Source organism: Aquila chrysaetos, chromosome 1 (assembly GCF_900496995.4).
Source record: "Aquila chrysaetos chrysaetos chromosome 1, bAquChr1.4, whole genome shotgun sequence".
Taxonomy (NCBI): Eukaryota; Metazoa; Chordata; class Aves; order Accipitriformes; family Accipitridae; genus Aquila; species Aquila chrysaetos.
In genome coordinates this window covers 40,831,384-40,852,169 of record NC_044004.1, presented here as the reverse complement: position 1 = coordinate 40,852,169, position 20,786 = coordinate 40,831,384, and the positions used below count along the sequence as shown (strand labels likewise).

Here is a 20,786-nt window from a genome sequence, read left to right as displayed (position 1 = left end):
TTCCTTCAATATAAGGACAATGGGGTAGTGAATAGAACAAGGAAAGAGGCAATAACCTAATCGTGGCATGATTCTTGTCTATGCTAATATGGATAACTAAAGAAGTATCATATAGGGAGAATCTATTTTGCATTTCCACAGTGCCACCTACCTTTTCACCCTGTGCTTTCCCCATACACACATCTACATATAAAATACCTATACTATACTCTTTAAGAGAAAGCAGAGTGCCTGGCAAGTCCCTGGCAGTGTAGTTCTAATAGACCTGTGTTGGTGCCCATGCAAGTTCGAGAGCTGTCATAAAACTGTTTGAATCAGAAATATGGTCTTCGTGTTGATTCCACAAATATGATCTTGCTTTCAGCCTGACCTCTTGGGATCCAGACAAATCCAGAGGAATTTCTGTTAACACTATTACTTTAATGAAAACTCAGAGGAATACTCAGTCTTAGAGATTATTATAACTTCAAACCATACCTTAGAAGTGTTTATTTTCCTCCTTTAGTAGTGAATTACAGTTATTTTTAGGCTCCATTACATTATTTTCCCTAGCTTTTACCCTCATTTTTACACCTCCACCCTCTTCTTAATATCACACTGGGGCTTGGCCTGGCAGTCATTAATAAATAATAATTTTTTATTTTTGGTCTGATTATAGCTTTTCTCCCAGTCCTTAAATATATCACTGAAAACATAATAGAGTGCTATGTGGTTAAACCCTTGTTTTTCATGTCTAAAATCTATTAACATATTACCAACAAGTACGTTATTAATCTAAGACATAGTAGTACAAACATGCACAATATTATGAAAGACTATTAACAACGTTTTAATCTCTCTACAATGTCTTTCAGAGATCAAATTAATAATTAGATCCTACTACAATCTATATACGTCTTGTTTCAGTCATTTCCAGTTGAAGAGCCTTTAGCTGTGGGATGAAAAATTATTACTGGAAAAAAAAAAAAAATCAGGTGCAGTTTCCTCTTATGAAGCATGCCAATCCAGAGACTTTGCTCATTAAAGTAACAAACCTGTAACTTTATACTGAAAAAAAATCCTTTTTGTTTTCATTTGACCTGTACTGAAAATAAAACTAAATGTCTATCTTCACAGGCATATAATTTAAACAATCACTTTAAACAGCCTCAGGGCTGTTGGACAAGAATTGAAGGTTCTTTCTGTTAGGTTCATTCAGTCCTCTCACACAGCCTTCAGTGTTTCTTAGTAAAGAGCAGAAAAGTTTTAATGTTGCACAATGTAAGAGAACATACATTATTTTTTTCCATAACGTTTAAGCAAGTGAAACACTTGAGGTTTGGTTGTTCCTAGAAATTCATGGCACATCCATCTTCTCACTGAGGGTGTTAGATATGTGCTAAGGATGGAGTCTGTGTGTCCTACACAGAGTGGAAGCAGTGTCCTACTGTTCCCTGTTCCCTTTGCTCTAATGTAAATCATTTCACAAGGCTTAAGTTGGAAAAGAACTAGAATTAATGGCTCCAGGAAGCTTGGGAATTTTACAGGTTTTAATATTTTAACTTTTTTTTTTTTTTTTTTTTTTTTTTTTTTTTTCACTTTTTCCATTTTAAAGCATGGAGAGAACTCCTCTGTGTCTTGAACTGACTCAGGTTTCTCGGGTATTATTGCTAGACATAAAGTCACCAGCAGTCTCTATATTGAGATACATATCAAAGTTATACATAGATTCTGAGCAGCTTTCTGAAGTCTTTCTCAGACTATATGCTCCTTGTGCACAGTAACCATGTTCATTGTCAAAAAATGACAATTTAAGAGCAGAAAGCTATTGCGATACAACAGTTATTTGGAGACTGAACAGAATAGTTTGAATTGATGCAAAATAAGATGCCTGTATACATTTTGAAACAATTAAATGTTAGTCCAGAATTATGTGATGCCAAATACACGTATGCTTTCCAAAACTGACTTTTTCACTTTTTCCCCCCCTTGGATTATAATATGTGTTTTTATATCATTAAAATAAGGGATGAATCACTCAACAGTATGGTGGCATTTAAATAATATGCAGAGGAAAAATAAGTTCTATAAGTACATTGAAATAGAATAATAACAACACAGTACTGCTTGTATTGCCTACACTACACAGGGGTTTGGTCGTCTACTCTGAACATTAAATACTCAATCCAATTGGAAAATTTAAGCTGTAATATATGTGCATTTACTCTTTCTTCCCAGTGTCAATTAATCCCATACCATGTGACCCAGTTTCTTAAAATCTCTTTCTTTTGGCACAATTACAATAAAATCACATTATAAACTATTTACATTACATATGTTGATATGAAACAGGTCATTAAGCTAACTTCAAAAAGGAAAGATTTGCTATGAACCTGGGAGCACCTGTGAAGTGTGCCATCACTGTGGGGCACTGCATGCTACCATTTTGACTTTGTGGTTATAAATCCCTCGCATGTATAATTCCCAAACTCTTTCTAGAGAACCACTTTTCAAATTTAAGTTTCCTTTTCTATCTTTGTCAAGTAACAATGTGAATCTTCAAACAGTCTGGCACTGTCATGTTATATGCCATAGTCTGTTTATTGTGATATGGAGCTAGAATGCTTGTTGATAACAAGCATGGCTAACTCTGCACCACCAGTGAATACATGATGACATTGAAGTCTGCTTCTTTACATGTCTGATTCTTCTTTTTAAGTTTTCCCTCACCTTTAAATGGAGGACTCAAGTTTATTTTACCCTGTTAACACCACGCTTCCAGAGCTATGTATTAAAAGGATGCTTGCATTGATATCATAACATTACTTTAGCTAGGAAAAGTGTGCCGGGCAGAAAGTAGAAAAAGCCGTATGAACCTCAGTCTTCTACTCAGGTCATAATCGATGGATATGTTGCTGTCTTTCATAGTACAAATCCTAGACTGCCGGTGGTACAACAAATGCTTTCCCTCTTGAGGGAAATTCTGTAGACTGTATCCTCTGTTCACTCAGCTATCATTTTTCTGTTTCTGTATAAGACTTCTCAGACCTAACGTAATCCCCGATTTTCCTTTTACTGAACTGACAGTAATAAATAAATCCACATATTCCCAACTCAGACCATCTTCTGTAACTTTTACATATAGACACTTCGCACCTGAAGAATTTTCAAGATCATTAATGTTACAATTCCTGCTAAAAACAGTGATAAAATTCACAGATCAAACAGGGAAACCCTACCTGTGAACAGCTGAAGGAAATGGACAGCCTTCAGCGTGCAAAACGCAAAATCAAATTCGAGGCAATGCAAAGTCACAAAGCCATTCGCAAAGCGTGGACCCCACGCCTATAGTTTCCGTGCCCGGAGTCTGGCTGCCAGAGGTAGCCGGGCGTTAGTGGTGAGGCAAGGCAGTGATCGCGGCGACTCTGCGCGAGTCCCAGGCATTTCAGCCGCCCGAGAAAACCGGCGGGGGAACCTTTGCTTCCCCAAAGAAAAACAACTCACCTGAGCAGTACCGCGGCTTCCCACAGATAAAATCCCGAGACAGCCGCGCGGAGGTACCTAATCCGGGCCATGCTGCTCGGGGGCGCCGCGGAGCCCTGGAGCGGTCGTGTCCGAGCCATCGGCGGGGCTCCGCGGCTCGGCTCGGCTCGGCGCGGCGCGGCTCGGCGCGGCTCGGCGCGGCGGGGGAGGGCGGCGGCGCGGCTCCCCGCAGGCGGGCGGGCGAGCGGCGCCCCAGCACCCTGGAGAGCTCCGGCGGCTCCGCGCCCGCTGCCCGCCTAGTGCCCGGCGGCGCCCCGCGCCCTCCCGCCGGGCCCCGCCGCGCCGGCCCCGCCGCTCCGCATCGCAGCCGAGCGGGAGCCTAATCTCAGCCGCGGCGGCGGCGCCCAGCCGCGGCGGCGGCGGGAGCCCACCTCTCCGCCCGCCTGCCCCCGGCTCCTGCCAGCAGCCGGCACCCCGCCGCCGCCGGCCGCAGCCCGGGCGCGGAGGGCGCCGCGGCCCCGGCGGCGGCGGGGCGGGCGGGGAGGCAGGGCGGGGGGCCGGCCCCGGCCGCCCCCAAACTCTCCCCCCCCCCCCCTCCCCGGAGCGCGCTGCCGCCGCGCAGGCCGGCGGGGCGGGCCCGGGGCGGGCGGCGGCGAGGGGGCGCCCTGGAGCGGCTGCCCTGGAAGGGGAGCTGGCCCCGTCGGGGACGCGGGGGAGGGCTTAGCCGGGGCTGGTGGCGGATGTTTGTGCTGAGAACAGCCCCGGCCTGAGTGCCTTCCCTCCTGCGGGAAGAGGGGTGGCGGGAGTGATGCCCGCGCAGGGCAGCTCTCGTTCGAGAGCTGGGGCGAATTCACTGAACCTTGGTCTCGGAAAGGATCGGGGAAGGAGGGGTGGGGGAGTTACTCTGCTTTGTCTGTGGGTCTGGTGGTGCGCTTTTTCTTCGGAAACGAGGGGGGAAAAACCCACCTCTGTATTTCAGTCTATTCTTCTTCTTTGAAAGTAGAGTGCAGTTGGACAGAGAAAAAGTATATCCTGTTCTACTGCACTTTTTCGAAAAGGGAGGTGATCTAGTGCCATAAGGCGGACTAATAGGGAAATACAGAGTGTGAAAGCTTGGCTGGGGAGGAGAGCGGAAGGGGTTGTGGGAAGGAGCAAGGGAAAGAGCATTGTAAAACGGAAACAGGAAAGTTACTCATGAGAAGAGGGAGGAACAGAGAATGAGTTTACAAGTACAGGTTACGGTAGGAAGGTGAGGTGATTACAGTTATTGTTAGAGAAACCAAACATTTCATGCAAGCCAGGAGCTGCTTGCACTAGAAGAGGGTAAGGATTTATGAGTCAATAGTGAGAAATAGTGTTTGAGAAATTCTTGTGGGAATCTGTACGGTTTGTGCATGAGATACAATGAAAGATATGTGAGAAGGGCTATACCTGGAGAGGGACAGAACAGGGAAATAAGTCTGAGACTGTAGAGCAGGAGTACTCTCTCTGAGCCTAAAAGGCAATGGCCTTTGAATGCCTACATTGTGTCTGGGAGAGCCAATAGAAGGAGAAATCTGGGAGCAGTTCAGGGACAGATCTCTGCATGTGTGAAATGTATCTGGCTGGGCATATCCCTCTCTCAGTGTTCACCTCAGTATAATCTGCTGGCTTGCTTTTTCCTATAGCCACTAATTTGTGTTAGACAGCAGCCCCACTACTTGTGCAGCTCCACTAGTTGCGCAGCCCACAGGATTATCTCAGGCCAGAGTCTTATTTAAACTATTAAAAAGCTATAGAAAGCTTAACTGTTGAAGAAGGAAGCAGATGTGGAAAAAGGCAAAAGTTCAGGAAGATTAGGCACATGAAGCAGGGTAAAAGAAACTGAAATTTCAGGGAAGTATAATAAACTCAATACAGAAAAGGGAAGACACAAAGACAGAGAGTGAAATACAGAACAACTTTTTACACAGAATAGGAAAAAAAGAGATTAAAAGATACGTTGAGTATAGCAGATGCAGGGAAGAAATAAGAAACAGGGATTTTATGCATTCCTTATATCCAAGGATAGGGTGTGTGTTAGAAATAGGGTATTTCATTAGAAATCTTTAAAGAAATCACATGTTCCACCTCCAGGTATATTGTCTTTTTTGTTTAAAAGATATCCCACATGTAGCTTTCACCTCCGTTCTTAACTTACATTTTCCATTTTCACCATGTGCTTATTCTTTTTTTATCTCTTCTTCAAGGTTGTTCCAGCAGATATCACTAAATAATAACACATACCACACATTTTAGATCCAGTTTGGATTTCTTTGTTGATACCTATCAAGTGTATGGCTGAAGAATGTACTAGAATATCAGCAATTTATTTCCTCTGTTCCCTGAACTTTTTTTTATTATTAGTGGTTACATAAATTCAGGGACTCTTTGAATTCAGTACTCCAAGTTTCTAGGTCCACTGTGCAAAAAGTTTACCCTTTTGTTCTTGTTCTCCCCATAGCCCTGGGTGGCAACAATGATCATGAAAATAACCTCTTTAAACCCTTAATGGAAAACATAATAGCAAACAAAGAATCCCTCTATTTGCTCAAGGACAGTCTGTCAATGCAGGTGCTCTACAGAATCAGTATAGAGTACTTCCTTTGTATGTTTAGAACAGTTGATTCTTATCTTTCCCCTCAAAATAAGAATTTAGTGAGTCCACTTCTCCAGGTGCTCTTTATCTTTGTGCACTATGTAGTTCAACAGTGAATTGGTCTAACGTGTCATTTATTTGCACTGAGGCAACTGCGTTTTTCTTATGATGCAATTAGTTAAAACTACCAGCACAAACTCTCCAGTTCTCCAATAGGAAAAGTTCTATTACTTATAAATATAGGCTATACTTTAGATATGCAGAGTTCAAACTTCTCAAAATCCCTGTGGGAAAACAGACGCTTGTGCGTTAAGTAGCAACTTTGCTGTTGCATTGTTTTGTTCTGCTAAATACAAATGTTGTTTTCAAGCTTTTGAAAATTTTCATATGGATAGTGTTGAATATTAAAATACTCTCTTCTGAGTGGATTCAAACAACTCACCTTGATTTATGAAAAGATCCAGTTCAACAAAGTATTCAGGCACATGCTGTTGACTTCAGTGAGATTAGAAACATAGAAGCATACTTAGTTTTTAATCACAAGCTTTGATAAAATATTCCCTAATTGTTTCAAGTGTTTTAATTCACTATTGTTTTAATTACCATCTTTTTATTCTTTCCATATCACTACTGGTAGACTTACCTGCTATTATACAAAGCTGAACACATGGCTATGTCCAATCTTTAGAAGATCTTTATGGTATCTCTTGATACTTCTGGTAGATGCAGTAAATTGAAAGGTGAAACTTGTTTGAACATCCATTTTAAAAACAGAATCCATAGAGTGTCACTGTGGTATGAATCTGTCTCAAGTATTAATGTTGTTCATTTATCTATGCCTCATAAACCTGGATAACAACATCATAAAATATTGCTCATCATTCAAAACATCATAGCTGGTATGTGTATACCATATGCGTACAAAGCGGAGTGGTATAATTTACTTTCAGTAGTATTGGAGGTTAATTGAAGAATATTCTTTACAAATGCAAAACACTAATATGTTAAAATGAAAAGTTTTCACTAAAATACGTTAATATCAATCTCTAATTCTGCCTATAACCAGCAGGCTGTATAGCTACCCTTTCTCTGGTCCAACCAGTATTTGGGTATATTTGAAAGTAAACCACTTGTATTTATGAGCTTGAGAGATGTTCACCAGGAGTAGCCTGGGACTCAAAAATGCTGTAAGGTTACTGGAAGATGATCCTAATGTGGATCATAACAGTAGATTACCTTTTTTTGTCCCCAAAATGGGGATACTTGAAAAGCTGTGTATTTGCACTCAGCAAAAGATAAGCATAGGTCAATTTCATAGAGTAGCTCACTTCAACAACACACACAATTTATACAACTGAATGCAAGATCGTGCAGCTACTCAACAGTGTTCATACGGAGAAACCAATGTGCAGGTATGGATTGAAGGATTAGTGAATGTACTTTTTTGGTGTGACAGAGTCCTTGTGGAATATTAAGACAAACTAATCATAGTGCTAGTCATGAGAAGTTGTGATTGTCATTTTAGACCGCCCAATCCTGGAACATATTATGGTTCAATATGTTTAAATAATCATTCTGTTAGAAGGCTGCTGACAAATTTGAAAGGTTTCTGAAAAGAGCTACAAGAACATTACAGTCTGGAATACTTTTCTAACATAAGATTAAAGTGGTTTAGCTTGTGAAAACCAGAAAGGTTTAGAGGTGTCTTTAGACACCTTCGTGATGGAAAAAAGATTGTGAAGTGAAGGTAATTTTTTAAATAAGTAGAGGTAGTAAATTAGCAAGACAGGAAGCTGATAAAAAATGAATTCAGAGTAGAAAAAAAATTTCCTACTTTGAAGCAATTAAAAGATTAAAACAACTAAAGAGGGAGCAGAACTGATCACCATTTAAAGTCTTTGAATGTAGGTCAGCTGTATGTTCTGGGTTTGATCCAGAAGCTGCTGGGTAAAATTTGGTGAGCCTTGAGATTCAGAAGTTCAAAACAACGACAGCTCCAGTGTTAAAACATGTGAATCTATAAACCCACAGTGTTTTGTCATGATATATTCAGCTACAAAGTTAAAGTTATTTACTTTCTTAGAAAAGCAATAAATTGACCTTAGAAACATTAGATTGGCTTCCAAGCTGACAGTTGAAAACCACTTATATCTTAACGGTAAGGAATAAAGATCTCATGCATGTAGTCTTTACCACACTTGTATTGCCAGTTTGAACATTCCAGCATTTTAAGAGGGTGTTGTGATGGGATATGACATCACTGTAGTTTTAGATTCTGGTTTTACTGAGACATGTTTGATTATGTTAATTAATCTAGCTTTCTCAGTACACAGGATTCCCCAGGATGTAATTCATTCAAGTGTGAAACCCCAGAGGCTTTGACCTATTACTAAACACAAAACTACAAATAGAATAGATGTTTTTTGATAAACACAATCCTAAAATAGAAAGGCCAAATTTAAAATATAGGAGTAAAGTCACTAAAAAGAAAAATGTAGTTCAGTATACCTCAATAAGCAACAAATGGCTGAGCAACGTATTTCAGTCTCTGAAAATAAAGTGGGGAGTCTGTATAAGAGCATTTGCCAGTTTTCTTTGTAAGAAATATAGGTGCTTACCACAAGGCTGTAACATAACATTCTTCAAAATGTATTACCTCAAAAGCAAGTCTTGGGGTAACTAAAATAAATGGACTTTTTAGTCTGGTTTGCTTAACTGGTGGCTGTTGCATTTAATTTCTGGATGTATGCAAATAAATTGTTTCTAATTCATGGTTAATGAAATTATCAGTCTTTTAGCAAACTGAGATATGACCAACAGATTGCATGTGTTTTTCTTCAGATAATTTTTCTTCTCAAGCACCTTCTATCTGAAGCCTTACTTCTCCTAATTCAGATGGAGTTCCCCGGTTCCAGTGGCAACTGATGTTCTTCTATGCATCATGTTCTTTAGATCTGTGCTAAACTATGTGAGAAACTAATCTCTGGGGAGGTTGGTTATACCAGTAACAGAAATTAAAATGCAGGTAGATGGTCTATATTTTACTCTCAGTGCTAGAGCTCATCCAATGTTAATGAGTGGTATATTGCAGAGTATTAACATATCACATGTACATATCAAGTGTACATACAGCAGAATTTGGAAAATATATTGATAGAGGGAGAACAGATTGGAAACTTCAATGAAAAACCCCACAGCCTTGTAAATAACTGGTATATTCATAAAAATAGCACCCTGAAATTGTCTAATATCTAAATATAACATTATTCAATATTAGTCACTATGTTTACAAAATGTGTGTGTATGTATTCACTTTATATGAAGACAGCTAAGCAAGGATATAAGTACACTGTAAATTTGTACTCCATAAGGAGTAGTCATCACTGAAAAGAAGTGCTGAGGTGTAGCTGATACGTTTATATTCACTATAGTGTCTTGACAGCCTTGGAGCAAAATCTGGTCTTTTCTTTATAAGCTTATAAACCGAATTTCTGTCAGACAATGAGAGTCAATGGGAAGTTAGTATTTTCTCTATGTTTTACAAAAAAGAACAGAACAAACAGTCGTCCAAAAAAGGGGCAGAAATGCCTGTGAACTGTTGTGCACAGAGTCCAATCAAAAGCAGAAAGATTTTCAAACTAATTTCATACTTTGTTATTAGCTCCATTTATTAATCAAGGCTGCTCCATTTATTAATCAAGGCTTCAATCCATTAAACACTGTGTAGCTCAAAGCAAGTGAGTTGTTCTGCTGGAGTCAGCAGCCCTGTGAATGTTTTGCTGGCTCAAGCCTCAAGGGAGACAGTTCCTGCTAGTTAGTGAGCGCTCCTCTTTTTTTATTTAATTACTCCTTGTAATCATAGCAGAACAATGCTTAAATATCCAGAGTAGCCTGCCATTTTCCCAGTGTGAAACTTTAAGTGTCTTCCATGGTTTGAGTGTTATTTTTTTTTTGTTTGCCCATGGGATAGTTTTGCATACAAAAAATTAACTGAGAAGCAAATTGTACCTGTATAAATTAACTCCCATGGATTTTGATGCTAGAAATATGATTGCTTGCGTGCGTAAAACATAGTATGGGTTGAGACTGTTTTAATGATACAGCTGAAAATGTGTGGGTCTTGTAATGAGTGGAATTATTACGAGGACACCTCAGTGTTTTATAGTTTAGGCTGTACTGATGTTTGTGCTTAGAGGCAGGGGTTTACATATGACATTTTTGTAATCTGCTGGTGTTAGACTACCTTTGTTTCTATTGGAGTATTTTACATTCAAATACCCCCCCCCCCCAACTTTCAAATAAGCACTTCTCAGTGCCCACAAACAGATGCAGCAAAGTCATAGTGACTGCAGGTGTATGTGAAATGGAAGGAATCAAACCTGGGAGCCCGGATTTTCTCATCCTGCCATACTTTACACCAGTTTTCTCATTCATCTTGGAGAGTATACAGATTTCGCAGCATGTTCTGGAAGCTAACAAGCACAAGTATGAATTTAGGGAGAGAGTGAATACTAAAGACGTAGACCAAAGTGAAAATCTCCCACTAGCTGTTTTCTCTCTTGCAATGGTCTGTGCTCAGCTCCAATGTTTTACACGGCTGTACACGCTACATCTAACATAAGGACAGAGAAAGGACATAAATCTATTAAGAAGATTACGAGCTATATAAACTGTCAATAACTCTTTGAATTCCTGTATGACTTAAATAACTTGCAGGGGATCCTTTATAATGATCTGGGAAGTGATTCCAAAATGTAAGACCTGGGGTAGCTTAGTTTGGTAGCTGTCTGTTACGTTATAAACACTGCTACTCGAAACTGGTTTTCAGAGTTGTGACTGAAAACCAAACTATTTTTGTCCACTTTTTCCTCAGTAGCTCTTCTTAAACACATTTTGACAACTATTGACCTATTTCAGCTAATTAATTTGCTGGAAAAATGTGTTATTTTCATTATAATTAATTACATAAAATTTTTTTTATACATATTACTTTTTATATGGAATGAGTGCTCGACAACATATTTTGACTTGTTTGGACGACTGGATCATTTGCACTGAGGTGTAATTATCCATCTGTCTGACCTTCCCTCTTCAGCAGCCTACTTGAGAATCCTGCACTTGGAAGCTCTTTCAAGAAATACAGCAAATGAACATTCTCTCTGAAACTAAATAGAACAAGGGGAAACCACCCCTTATTGTTCTCTACAGCAACTGACCTATTACACATTTCCATTTGGGCAGAATATGAGTTATAATAATTTGGAAAAATAGACTTAGTATGTAAAGTGATAATTTTTGAACAGAATGTATTGCTGTAAGATGCCCTAATGTACATTCTTGTTACAGTAAGTGACTTAATACCTTAGGATTTTGGAAAATGTGTTCATGTGACCAATCCTGCTGAGGTACATTGTGAACTATGTCTTCATTAAAAGCACTGGCATGTTTTCACAAAGGAACTTTGGAGTATCAGTGAGAACTTCCTCAAGGGAAGGCAAATGCATCTCCCTCAGACTTGCTGCAGAATGAGTTTAGAGAAAAGAGCCTGAAAGAATAACAAGTCAAACTCAGGCTTAAGACCCAGTTTCGGCTTGAATGGTGTTTCACAACCCTTGCAAGCCCAGCCCTTAATCTCATAATTCGTTAGATCCTGATAAACCATAAAATACCTCATAGCTCACAAGATTTTGAATACGTTCATATTCTAAGTCAGAGACAAGTACTTTCAGTTTACTGATCCTTGTTGATGTCTTCCTTTTCGTTGAGGTCGACTGGACTTTAAAATTCTAGTTTCTACAAAAAGGCAACAGTTGTTCTTGATCTGAATCCATGGTTGTCAGGGAGAAGGATTTGAAGCATCAAAGTCAATTGTGCATGGTATTTCAAAATTACATATATAATAGCAAGCAACTTCACATAAATCATTTTCATCATTGGCATCAAGACTGAAGATAAAGGATTGTAACAGTACTAGCAAAAGATTGAAAATTTTCCATTACAAAGCAAATGTTCTACAGTTAGCAACTTTCCTTTTAGCAGTGATTTTAGTATTGTCTCATAGTGGCATCGTTAACTGGTGGAATTTATTATCATTATTATTACTTATTAGTTTTACTATTAATTGCTAAATGTGGTCAATGCATTAAAACCTGGAAAAGTAACACATGTCAACAATTAGTCAAGGTTATGGTTATTCTACTTATTTTTGCTTACTTTGTGTATATCCTAGCTTCTACTTAACTACTTTCAACACAGAGTGCTTTCAGGAGGCTTGACTATGAATGGGAAACTACTGTCTGGGCCAGAGAGGAGGACTGCTCTGTAACGTCTGCTGTCAAAACGGACCGAGCAGCAATATACTGAAAGAAGTGTTTGATATTGCTTGTGATTCTACTTGTCTCAGTGTAGTAATCTATAAAGATACTTGAGCCAGCTTGAAACAATTTGGCAAGGCCAATAACCATGCTATGGCAGTGCTCTGCCTTGGCCTAATTAGTCACGCTGGGAAAGTGGTGGGAAGGGAACAGGATATACACCTGCTTGCATAGCACTAACTCCTCTACTCAATGAGATCCTTTGTTTCTTCAGTACAGTAGTATTTCTGTGTGTACTGTGAAGCTGAACATAGGTCTGGAAGTTGAATTCTGAGATGTTAGGTTTAGTTCACAGTTTTTTTGGGTAATTGCACCACGAAAAGTTATCCACAGTTTGACAAATGTAAGTTACATCGTAAAAATATCTAAGACTTTTTCTGCTGCTGCTCCTAGAGGGATAGTATCTTACTGCTTTGATGATTGGAAATTTTTTTCTAATTTCAAACCCTGGCAAGTTTAAATTCACATACAGTTTTCTGTTTGATTGCTTGGGTTTTATGTTTGTGGTTTTTTTCAACAATATTATTCTTTTCCTTCCTTTGTTTTTACCTCAGGAAATGCATTTACCAAATGAACCAAGCTCTTTCAGTCTCCTGAGTAGCTTTTCTCACCTTTTTTTCCACTTTGATTTTCTCTGTCTCAAAACTAAATGATGAGAATAAAAGGCAGTATTCTGCATAAGGTCAGTTCAGGACTGCACAGAATGGCACTAGTACTTCCCTAAAAAAAATAACTTTTCCAATACATGGGGAAATACCAAGAGAATATTCTGGACATATGCAGTATTCATTTGGAACCAAATCAAAGAAAATAAACAAAAATGTCCCTGTTCATAGGTTTTGGACCATCTTGTTAGATTTTATTTTAGATGTCTTGCTTATCTTGGTCCTTCATTTGTGTTCTTCAGAGCTCATGAAATTTACTGGATTCATTGGCTTTTAAGTTAAAAAAAAATTATCAATAATTTCATTACATTCTGAAATGTACTGTAGTGATCATGCCTGTAAATGACCATGCCTTACGTCTACATATGAAACTCTAGGGCTAGCTTTCTTGGTGTGGTGTAGCTATTCTGGTCAGTTTGATGCCAGCTTTAGTGTCCATCTAAGTCCTCTACTGAGTTTCTGAGTAGCAAAGCAAGGCAGCCAAGGCTCTTTTGTCTGTCCCTGCTCTACCTGCAGTCATGTCAGGACAAACATACCTAATGTGCAGAACTGGGAGACACACTCTTTCATTGCTTTAGCCACTAGTTGGTCTTCTAGTCTACTGAAAACATTAGCCCAAGCATGAGTAGATACACAGATGTTGCTACAGTTTGATAAGGTTGACAGCAAAGCTAAAAGGGGGTCAACATGCAAAAAAGATGGAGTCTGTTTCTTTCAATGCATAGTCAAAATTGCAGCAAGGGCAGTTCAGCTGCTTAACAGCCTTCAACCCTTAGTGTAGTGTTCCTATTACTTAAAGATGCATCAACTGACCTTAGTTTATTTGATGTATTTCAAATGACCGGCACTTCGGAGTAGGCAAGGGTTAAAATTTCAGGCCTCTGAACGAGTGCCCTGAACAGTGTGATCCTGTAGACTCGTGTCAGGGTCCTAAGTGCACTAGTGAGCACTAATGACCCTGACACAGCCTCATCTGGGGCATCCAGCCACACTCAGCATCAGGAGAGACATAAGACTGCTATCACTTTTTCTGTTATTTCCTCCCTTTACTTAACAAAGTCTTTAACCAGCTTTAAGTGTCAGTGCCTTTCTTACCGAGATCCCAAAAGAACCAGCACCTCCTCAATGCAGAACAACCCTGCATGTGGGCCCAGGAGCCCCATTCAAGCTCAAGAATGAGCGTTCAGTCCCAGCCCGAGCTATGTCGTAGGTGTGCCAGTCTCCAGTCCTGTCTCTTGCTGCTCCTGGCTGGACCTGCATTGTAGCCTTTCCTTCAGTCCCCTCTTCGACCCATCTCCTGCTGCCCCTTGATGGATCCCCACTGGACCTGCTTCACCCCTTGCCGTGTCTGGTGCTGTCGATGGACCTTGTTACTAGCGTGGGACTGTGCCCACCCTGTTTGGGTGCTGTGGGAGTGCACCCCATCAGAGAGGACATGGCTTGCACTGGCCATGCTTTTGGCTCCTGGCTCTCCTTCCCTCCAGGGTTGGCCAGCCCTCGCAGCTCCCTGATGCCTTGCTGTACGTGTTGCTGGAAACCTGTAAGCCTCTTGGAAAATGAAAATCTCTGTGAAAGCGCATTGAAAAGTGGGTATGAAAAGCTTCTGTTCTCACATGGTAGTGCTTTACACCTACTTTGATCCTACAAAGGGCCAGGCTGTGAAGACTCAGCAACGCTATATACAGCTCATTGTACCCATATCCATGCTTTGATCATTTAAAAAAATATGCTAGTGATGGCAGCTCTCAGAGAATATATTCTCCATTGGCTTATTCCTCTCATGTCAGCTTCAATGGTATAGATTCGTGTCTAGTTTTTCAAACTAGAATTATTAAACAACTTGATATGCCTGACTGAATTTAATTCTTTTTTTCAGTACTAACACATATTTATTAATGCAGAAATGTGTAGTACAAAAATATGTGAGTTTATGTACATTATTCTTCTGATTTGAATGTTGGTATGCTGTTCATACAGGCACCATACACAACCACAATCTATTGATGATGGATACTACTTTTTTAAACTTTAATAAACATCACGTCAAAGTATAAACAAAATTTACAATGTTTATACAAAACATGTTTAAAATCATAAGCATCCTAAAGCAAAAACTGATTTGTCTCCTATAAAAGAAGACTTTTGAGAAAAACTTCTGATAATAAAATATTGCAAACCCCCCCCACTTCTGGGGGGAGAAAGTGTCTCCAGATTATTTCTTCCCAACCTCAACCCCCACCACTCTGCTCTAATTCACACTTCAGATGGAGGCTACTGCAACTGCAGCCAGAATCAGACATTCAGCAGGTGAATTAAATTAAGCTCTTAACTAGGTAACCAAAAAAACCTGGACCCAGCTACTGCTTCTTTCTTTACATTAGGAAGAACAGATCAGGTATGCTCTTCTTACGCCCTTGACCTGCTGAAGTGGTACAGCTACCCAGAAAGGTAATTAGCAGATAAGATTATTTTTTTTGACTTTTTTTTAAATGAAATGTCTCCTGTTGCTGGGGTGCTATTTGTTCCTTGGGAGTATGGTTCTTTGAAGTTGCCTTAGGATGAGATAGCTTTCTTTGTATGTTTTGGTTTTGTCCTATAAGTATTTTTTGAGTACAGGGACCAGCTACATGTAGTAAAGATTTTTAAGGTAGGGGAGCTTAATCCAGTTGATGGCTTGCTGTTTCTTTGTAATGTGCTTCTCTGATAAATTCTAGGGATGCCTTGAAAACTTGAAAAATCCCATTGGATGCTAGGGGACTGTTTCAGCTGTTTTATAGCTGTGTATTTCATAAGTACAGAGAGGTTGGAGAAAGTTCCTGCTTTCCTGTTGTATTTTCTTTCTATTCCAGTTTTCAGTGTGGAGCTTATCATGCAGAAGCAAAGAGGTAGTACTAAGGGGAGAGGAGGCTGTGCTGACAAGATGTAGCTGACTACTACTATGAAAAAGGCACAGGTGATTATTCCCACACTGGTATTATTTCCCTGCTTGCTTGTTTCATTGTATTAATTCTCAAATCAATCTGCCTCCTAACTTAAGCTTTTACCATCTTATTTCTTATTTCATGTTTGCAGTATCTGTAATTCACATCTGTGAAAAGAATTGTGCTTAATTCTCTGGTTTGGGTTTTTTTTTGGTGTGGTTCCCCCCCCCCCCCCCCCACCTTCCCCCCCGAAACAAATTCATAGTCTTTGGTTTTTCTCTTATCTAATGCTCTCAGCTTAAACATTTCCAGCTAGTGCTGTTCATCACTGAAATAAAGATATGGTGAGAGGAAGTACATAATGAAAAGGGCTTGTAATGTGACAGTTGGTGTTAATACAGCAATTCCTAAGCCGGTATTGGGTTTGAGCCTATATTTTGAAATTATTTCTAGTTGTTTGGCATTGCCTTCCTTTCTGGTTTTACCCTAAATGAAGACTGTTTAGATGACTGCAGTTCCACTCTGAGTGCAAATAATAGGGAAGTGGAAGTAAGCATAGGTTCAAGGAGCACTGCTCACTGAACTGATGTGAACAAATGGGAAAGTAGTACCAGAGTGCAAGAACTTTCCTGTGACCAGGCATGATGTGGTCTGAAATTCAGCTGCGTAACTAAAGCAGCGAGCTGTGTATACCTATGTACATCTATATTTCTGCCTAACAGTAGCTTCATAGTAGGAGGAGATTGTTTCAATAATTGGCCACTAAGTAGTTTTAGAAGCCGTGCTACTCTCTTACCACTCACTGTCCAGCTTCTCTTTGTGTGTGGCAAATTGCTTTTATGGGGAGGGGTGCAGGAAAGCTTTGAGACATGTAGTTCTGTACAGTTTCTCCTGCTTTGTTGATTGACTTAATGCAACTATCTGGCAGTCCTTTTAATGAATTTTTATCTAGCTTCATCCTTCTGGGAAGAAGGAAGGGGTTAAGTGCATCATGCAGTTATATCTCAAGGCAATATAATTTGAAAACATCATGCAAGTCTTGAGATCTTAAACTTTCAGTAATGTTGAAGATGTGTAAGGGACTTTTTGCACAAACAGTTCTATAATATTAGAAAATGGGAACAAATGAGATTCACCTGCTTCTCCAGGTGACTTGTTTCACTTGTGTGATAGAACAAGCCTGTCACCTTCTGAGGCTCACTGCAGTTCTTCAGTGTGTGTGCTTTAAATAGAAATGCATATAGGACATAGTTTTGAGACTATTAAATACTAGATTGTACTAGACAGTGTGGCCAGCAGGACTAGGGAAGTGATTGTTCCCCTGTACTCGGCACTGGTGAGGCCACACCTCGAGTACTGTGTTCAGTTTCGGGCCCCTCACTACAGGAAAGACCTTGAGGTGCTGGAGCGTGTCCAGAGAAGGGCAACCAAGTTGGTGAGGGGCCTGGAGCACAAGTCTTATGAGGAGTGGCTGAGAGAACTGGGATTGTTTAGCCTGGAGAAAAGGAGACTTAGGGGAGACCTTATCGCTCTCTACAACTACCTGAAAGGAGGTTGTAGGGAGGTGGGTGTTGTCTCTTCTCCCAGGTAACAAGCCATAGGACAAGAGGAAATGGCCTCAAGTTGTGCTGGGGAGGTTTAGATTGGATATTAGGAAAAATTTCTTCACTGAAAGGGTTATCAACATTAGACCTGGCTGCCCAGGGAAATGGTGGAGTCACTATCCCTGGAGGTATTTAAAAGACATGTAGACATGGTGCTTAGGGATGTGGTTTAGTGGTGGACTTGGCAGTGCTAAGTTTATGGTTGGACTTGATGATCTTAAAGGTCTTTTCCAACCTAAATGATTCTATGAAAAAGTTAATGTTTCAAATTGGTTGAACATGTATTTTAAAAGAGTTTATACAAAATGTGGGTTTGAATTTCAATTGAGTGCCCAAGTGATCATTTACATGCACTTATTGAATTCAAAGTCCTCATATCTACTGATAAGAAACTATAGCTGGATATAATTCTAAGTCAATTGCTGTCTTCATAGAGCTGTGAAGATTATCATCCTGACCTGATCTGTGATTCTGATATCCGTGCAATGCTGTCTCCAAGATCCATATCCAATAAATAATCTTTGGCTCAGTCAGATATGCACTTCATTGTAATCCTTTAAGAGGAAGGGCAGAGGAAAACTATTGTACTTGTGCATTTAGCACATTAGGCTTGTGTCTTGCAGTGAACAGCTACATGTTTCTGAAGCCGGATTTTTTTTTAAGACAGAATATATTACTGTCACAGTGAAGAAGTTTTTTCAGTAATGGCTCCCTATCAGATATTGGCTACAAAGTAGCTCTTATTTAATATATCTTGTTTCATTCTTTAAGATGTGACTTCATAAGTATTCTTTGTGGTAGGAGTTTTATGGGTTACAGATTAGGTTGTTAAGATAATTAAACACTATTTTTTCTTTGTTTATTTGGCTTAAAAAGCACAGATTTAACAGTTCACTGCTGCTTCTGTAACTTGTACGTGCTTGAATATAAAATGTTAGAGAAACTGTTTTTCCCCTCCAAATGCACTGTAACCAAAGGCTTTTGCCTCAAAGGTACTCATCTCATTTCCAGACTACTATTCATTGTTATATGAAATAGATAATTTTATTGTTTATCTATATACAGTAATTTTTTTTTAAAGTCTCTGTTCAGCAGTCAGTATTTCCTACATATATGTGCTGATCATGCATGTGATGCATCTCACCTTTAAAGCATCTAGAAACAACTGAATCTCATTGAATTGACTCTTAGGATTATTTAAGTGAATAAAAAACTTGCTTTCACTTTTGGCTTATCTTCGCTACCTCTTTTCTGAGCCAGTGTAGCAATTATTTTGTTCCTGGATGATCCAATTACAGCAAATCTGAACTCCATGCTCCTAGATGCTTCAACAGCAGGAGGTTAGAATGACCCCCCCACACTTAACAGTAGGAGGCTGGACTGACTACCCTGCTCCGGATTGTAGTCAAAGTGTAGGTGGACATGTGACAGACAGCTTGTACTAACTAGCTGTAGATATTGTTTTGTTTCTTTTCTGTTTAATTAACAGTTGTGTGGCCTGAATCAGATATGTGTATTTGTGATTTGAATGCACATGTATAAATACACATATAACATATGCTTAAATGTGACATAGCATTAAGTTCTGAAACATGGTTTTTAAAAAAATTAAAAACGTCATCTTGAATTAATGATTAATCATATTTATAACTTGGTTTCAAGTATTTATTTTCTATTGTCTCTGTTATGTGATATCGTTGAGTAGAGTCAATTTTAGAATTTGCAAGCCCCTTTTTGACATAATCGCAACATTAATTCAAAGACTCTTCAGAAGCAGAAAATGACAGTGAACCATAAAGACATGTTCTGTTTTAGTAAAGTATATATTTCACAGATGCAGATTCTTGGCTGCATCTTTAGTTTAATGTAACATGAACTTTACTTCAGCTACAGATATAAAGCTGATGTGGAACTTGAGACTTTATTTAATTTATTAATAAAGTAAGCATATGAACTAACTTAGATAAAGAATTTCAGAAAACAGCAGACACTGCATGGAAAATTTACAGAACTGTATTCCTTCACTTGTAGTAAACTCATTAAATAGTACAAAATCACAGAGGAATTAAGATTTTTTTTTTTTTCAAGGTTTTATTTAAACAAATGTTTTCCTAAGGTGAAGAATGGCAGTGCCTTCATGAAGGTTTTGCATTAATAGATAAAACTAAGTTGGGGACTTATTAATGTAACCACTTCAAGAGGATAGCTGCTGGGAAATGGAGGAGGACCCTTACTCCCAGACTCCCGCTCACTTAGGTCATGCGTGTGTTTCTGTACTCAGAAAATACCTGCTTTGTCATTGAGTAGATGCTTGTAAAACACAGGCACTTGAAAGACCCAGTGGTGCTGCCCCATGGAGGAGGAAGCGTGCCCTGCTCTACTAACAAACAGGTATGTGGTCATTCAGAGTGCTATTTCAGAGAATGTTTTTGCATGGCATGGTTACAACAGTGAGACTCCGTAGGCTGCATTTTACTGTAACTTTAATGCTTCAGCCAATGAACAGGAAGCTAACATTACCTTAAAGTTTCTAATTTTTGTAAGTTTGTGGACTACAATATCGTTGAGGAGGCTCTGGGACATGAAGATAAGGGGGGTCGGTGGAACTGTGTAGCTTTACATGCTCGTGTTGGAGTCCTTGTAGCATCAAAATACCTAGTTACTTCAGGGTGAAAAATCATCTTCCTACATCTACAAAACAGAATGCATGAAGGGGAGCTCCATGGCTGTTGGCAGGGTGTCAAGTTCTCATATATCTCATGATTTTAGCCTTATTGGAGTTTGGAAATGATAAAAGCAAGCTTTGACTGAGATGCCTGAGGAATGGGAAATCATGATCTATTTGTACACCTTACGTATACTTTTGAGTGGCCTTCACAGATGCATTCTGAAAGCATGGAAATCTCTCTTGTGACTATCAGTCACATTGGTGCAGGTAAGGGGGAGAAACAGTTTCCATTTAGGAAGTATGTTGGGGAAGGGAACACATTTTACTGCAAGTGGAGTTTACTGTAAGGTTTAAAAAAACAAACAAACAAACAAACAAAAAAAAAACCCCACAAAAAAAACCCAAAACCAACCAAAAACCCAACAAACCAACCCCCCCCCCAAACAACAACACACCAAAAAACCAAACCAAAACC

The 20,786-nt window shown here is 39.5% G+C and overlaps 1 protein-coding gene across 4 annotated transcripts in view; it reads right to left on the bottom strand.

Annotated features, from left to right (window-relative positions):
• GLRA3 (glycine receptor alpha 3) overlaps positions 1-3,989 on the bottom strand; it is a 94,386-nt gene extending 90,397 nt beyond the window's left edge. Inside the window, exon 1 of one of the 4 annotated variants that reach the window (XM_030010690.2) lies at positions 3,484-3,989. In XM_030010690.2, the coding sequence (XP_029866550.1) occupies positions 3,484-3,602 (119 nt within the window). In that variant the 5' untranslated portion in view covers positions 3,603-3,989. The remainder of the gene's footprint in view (positions 1-3,483) is intronic. The other 3 variants (XM_030010709.2, XM_030010682.2, XM_030010699.2) reach the window with 3 other exon arrangements.
• Positions 3,990-20,786: the final 16,797 nt, after the last annotated feature.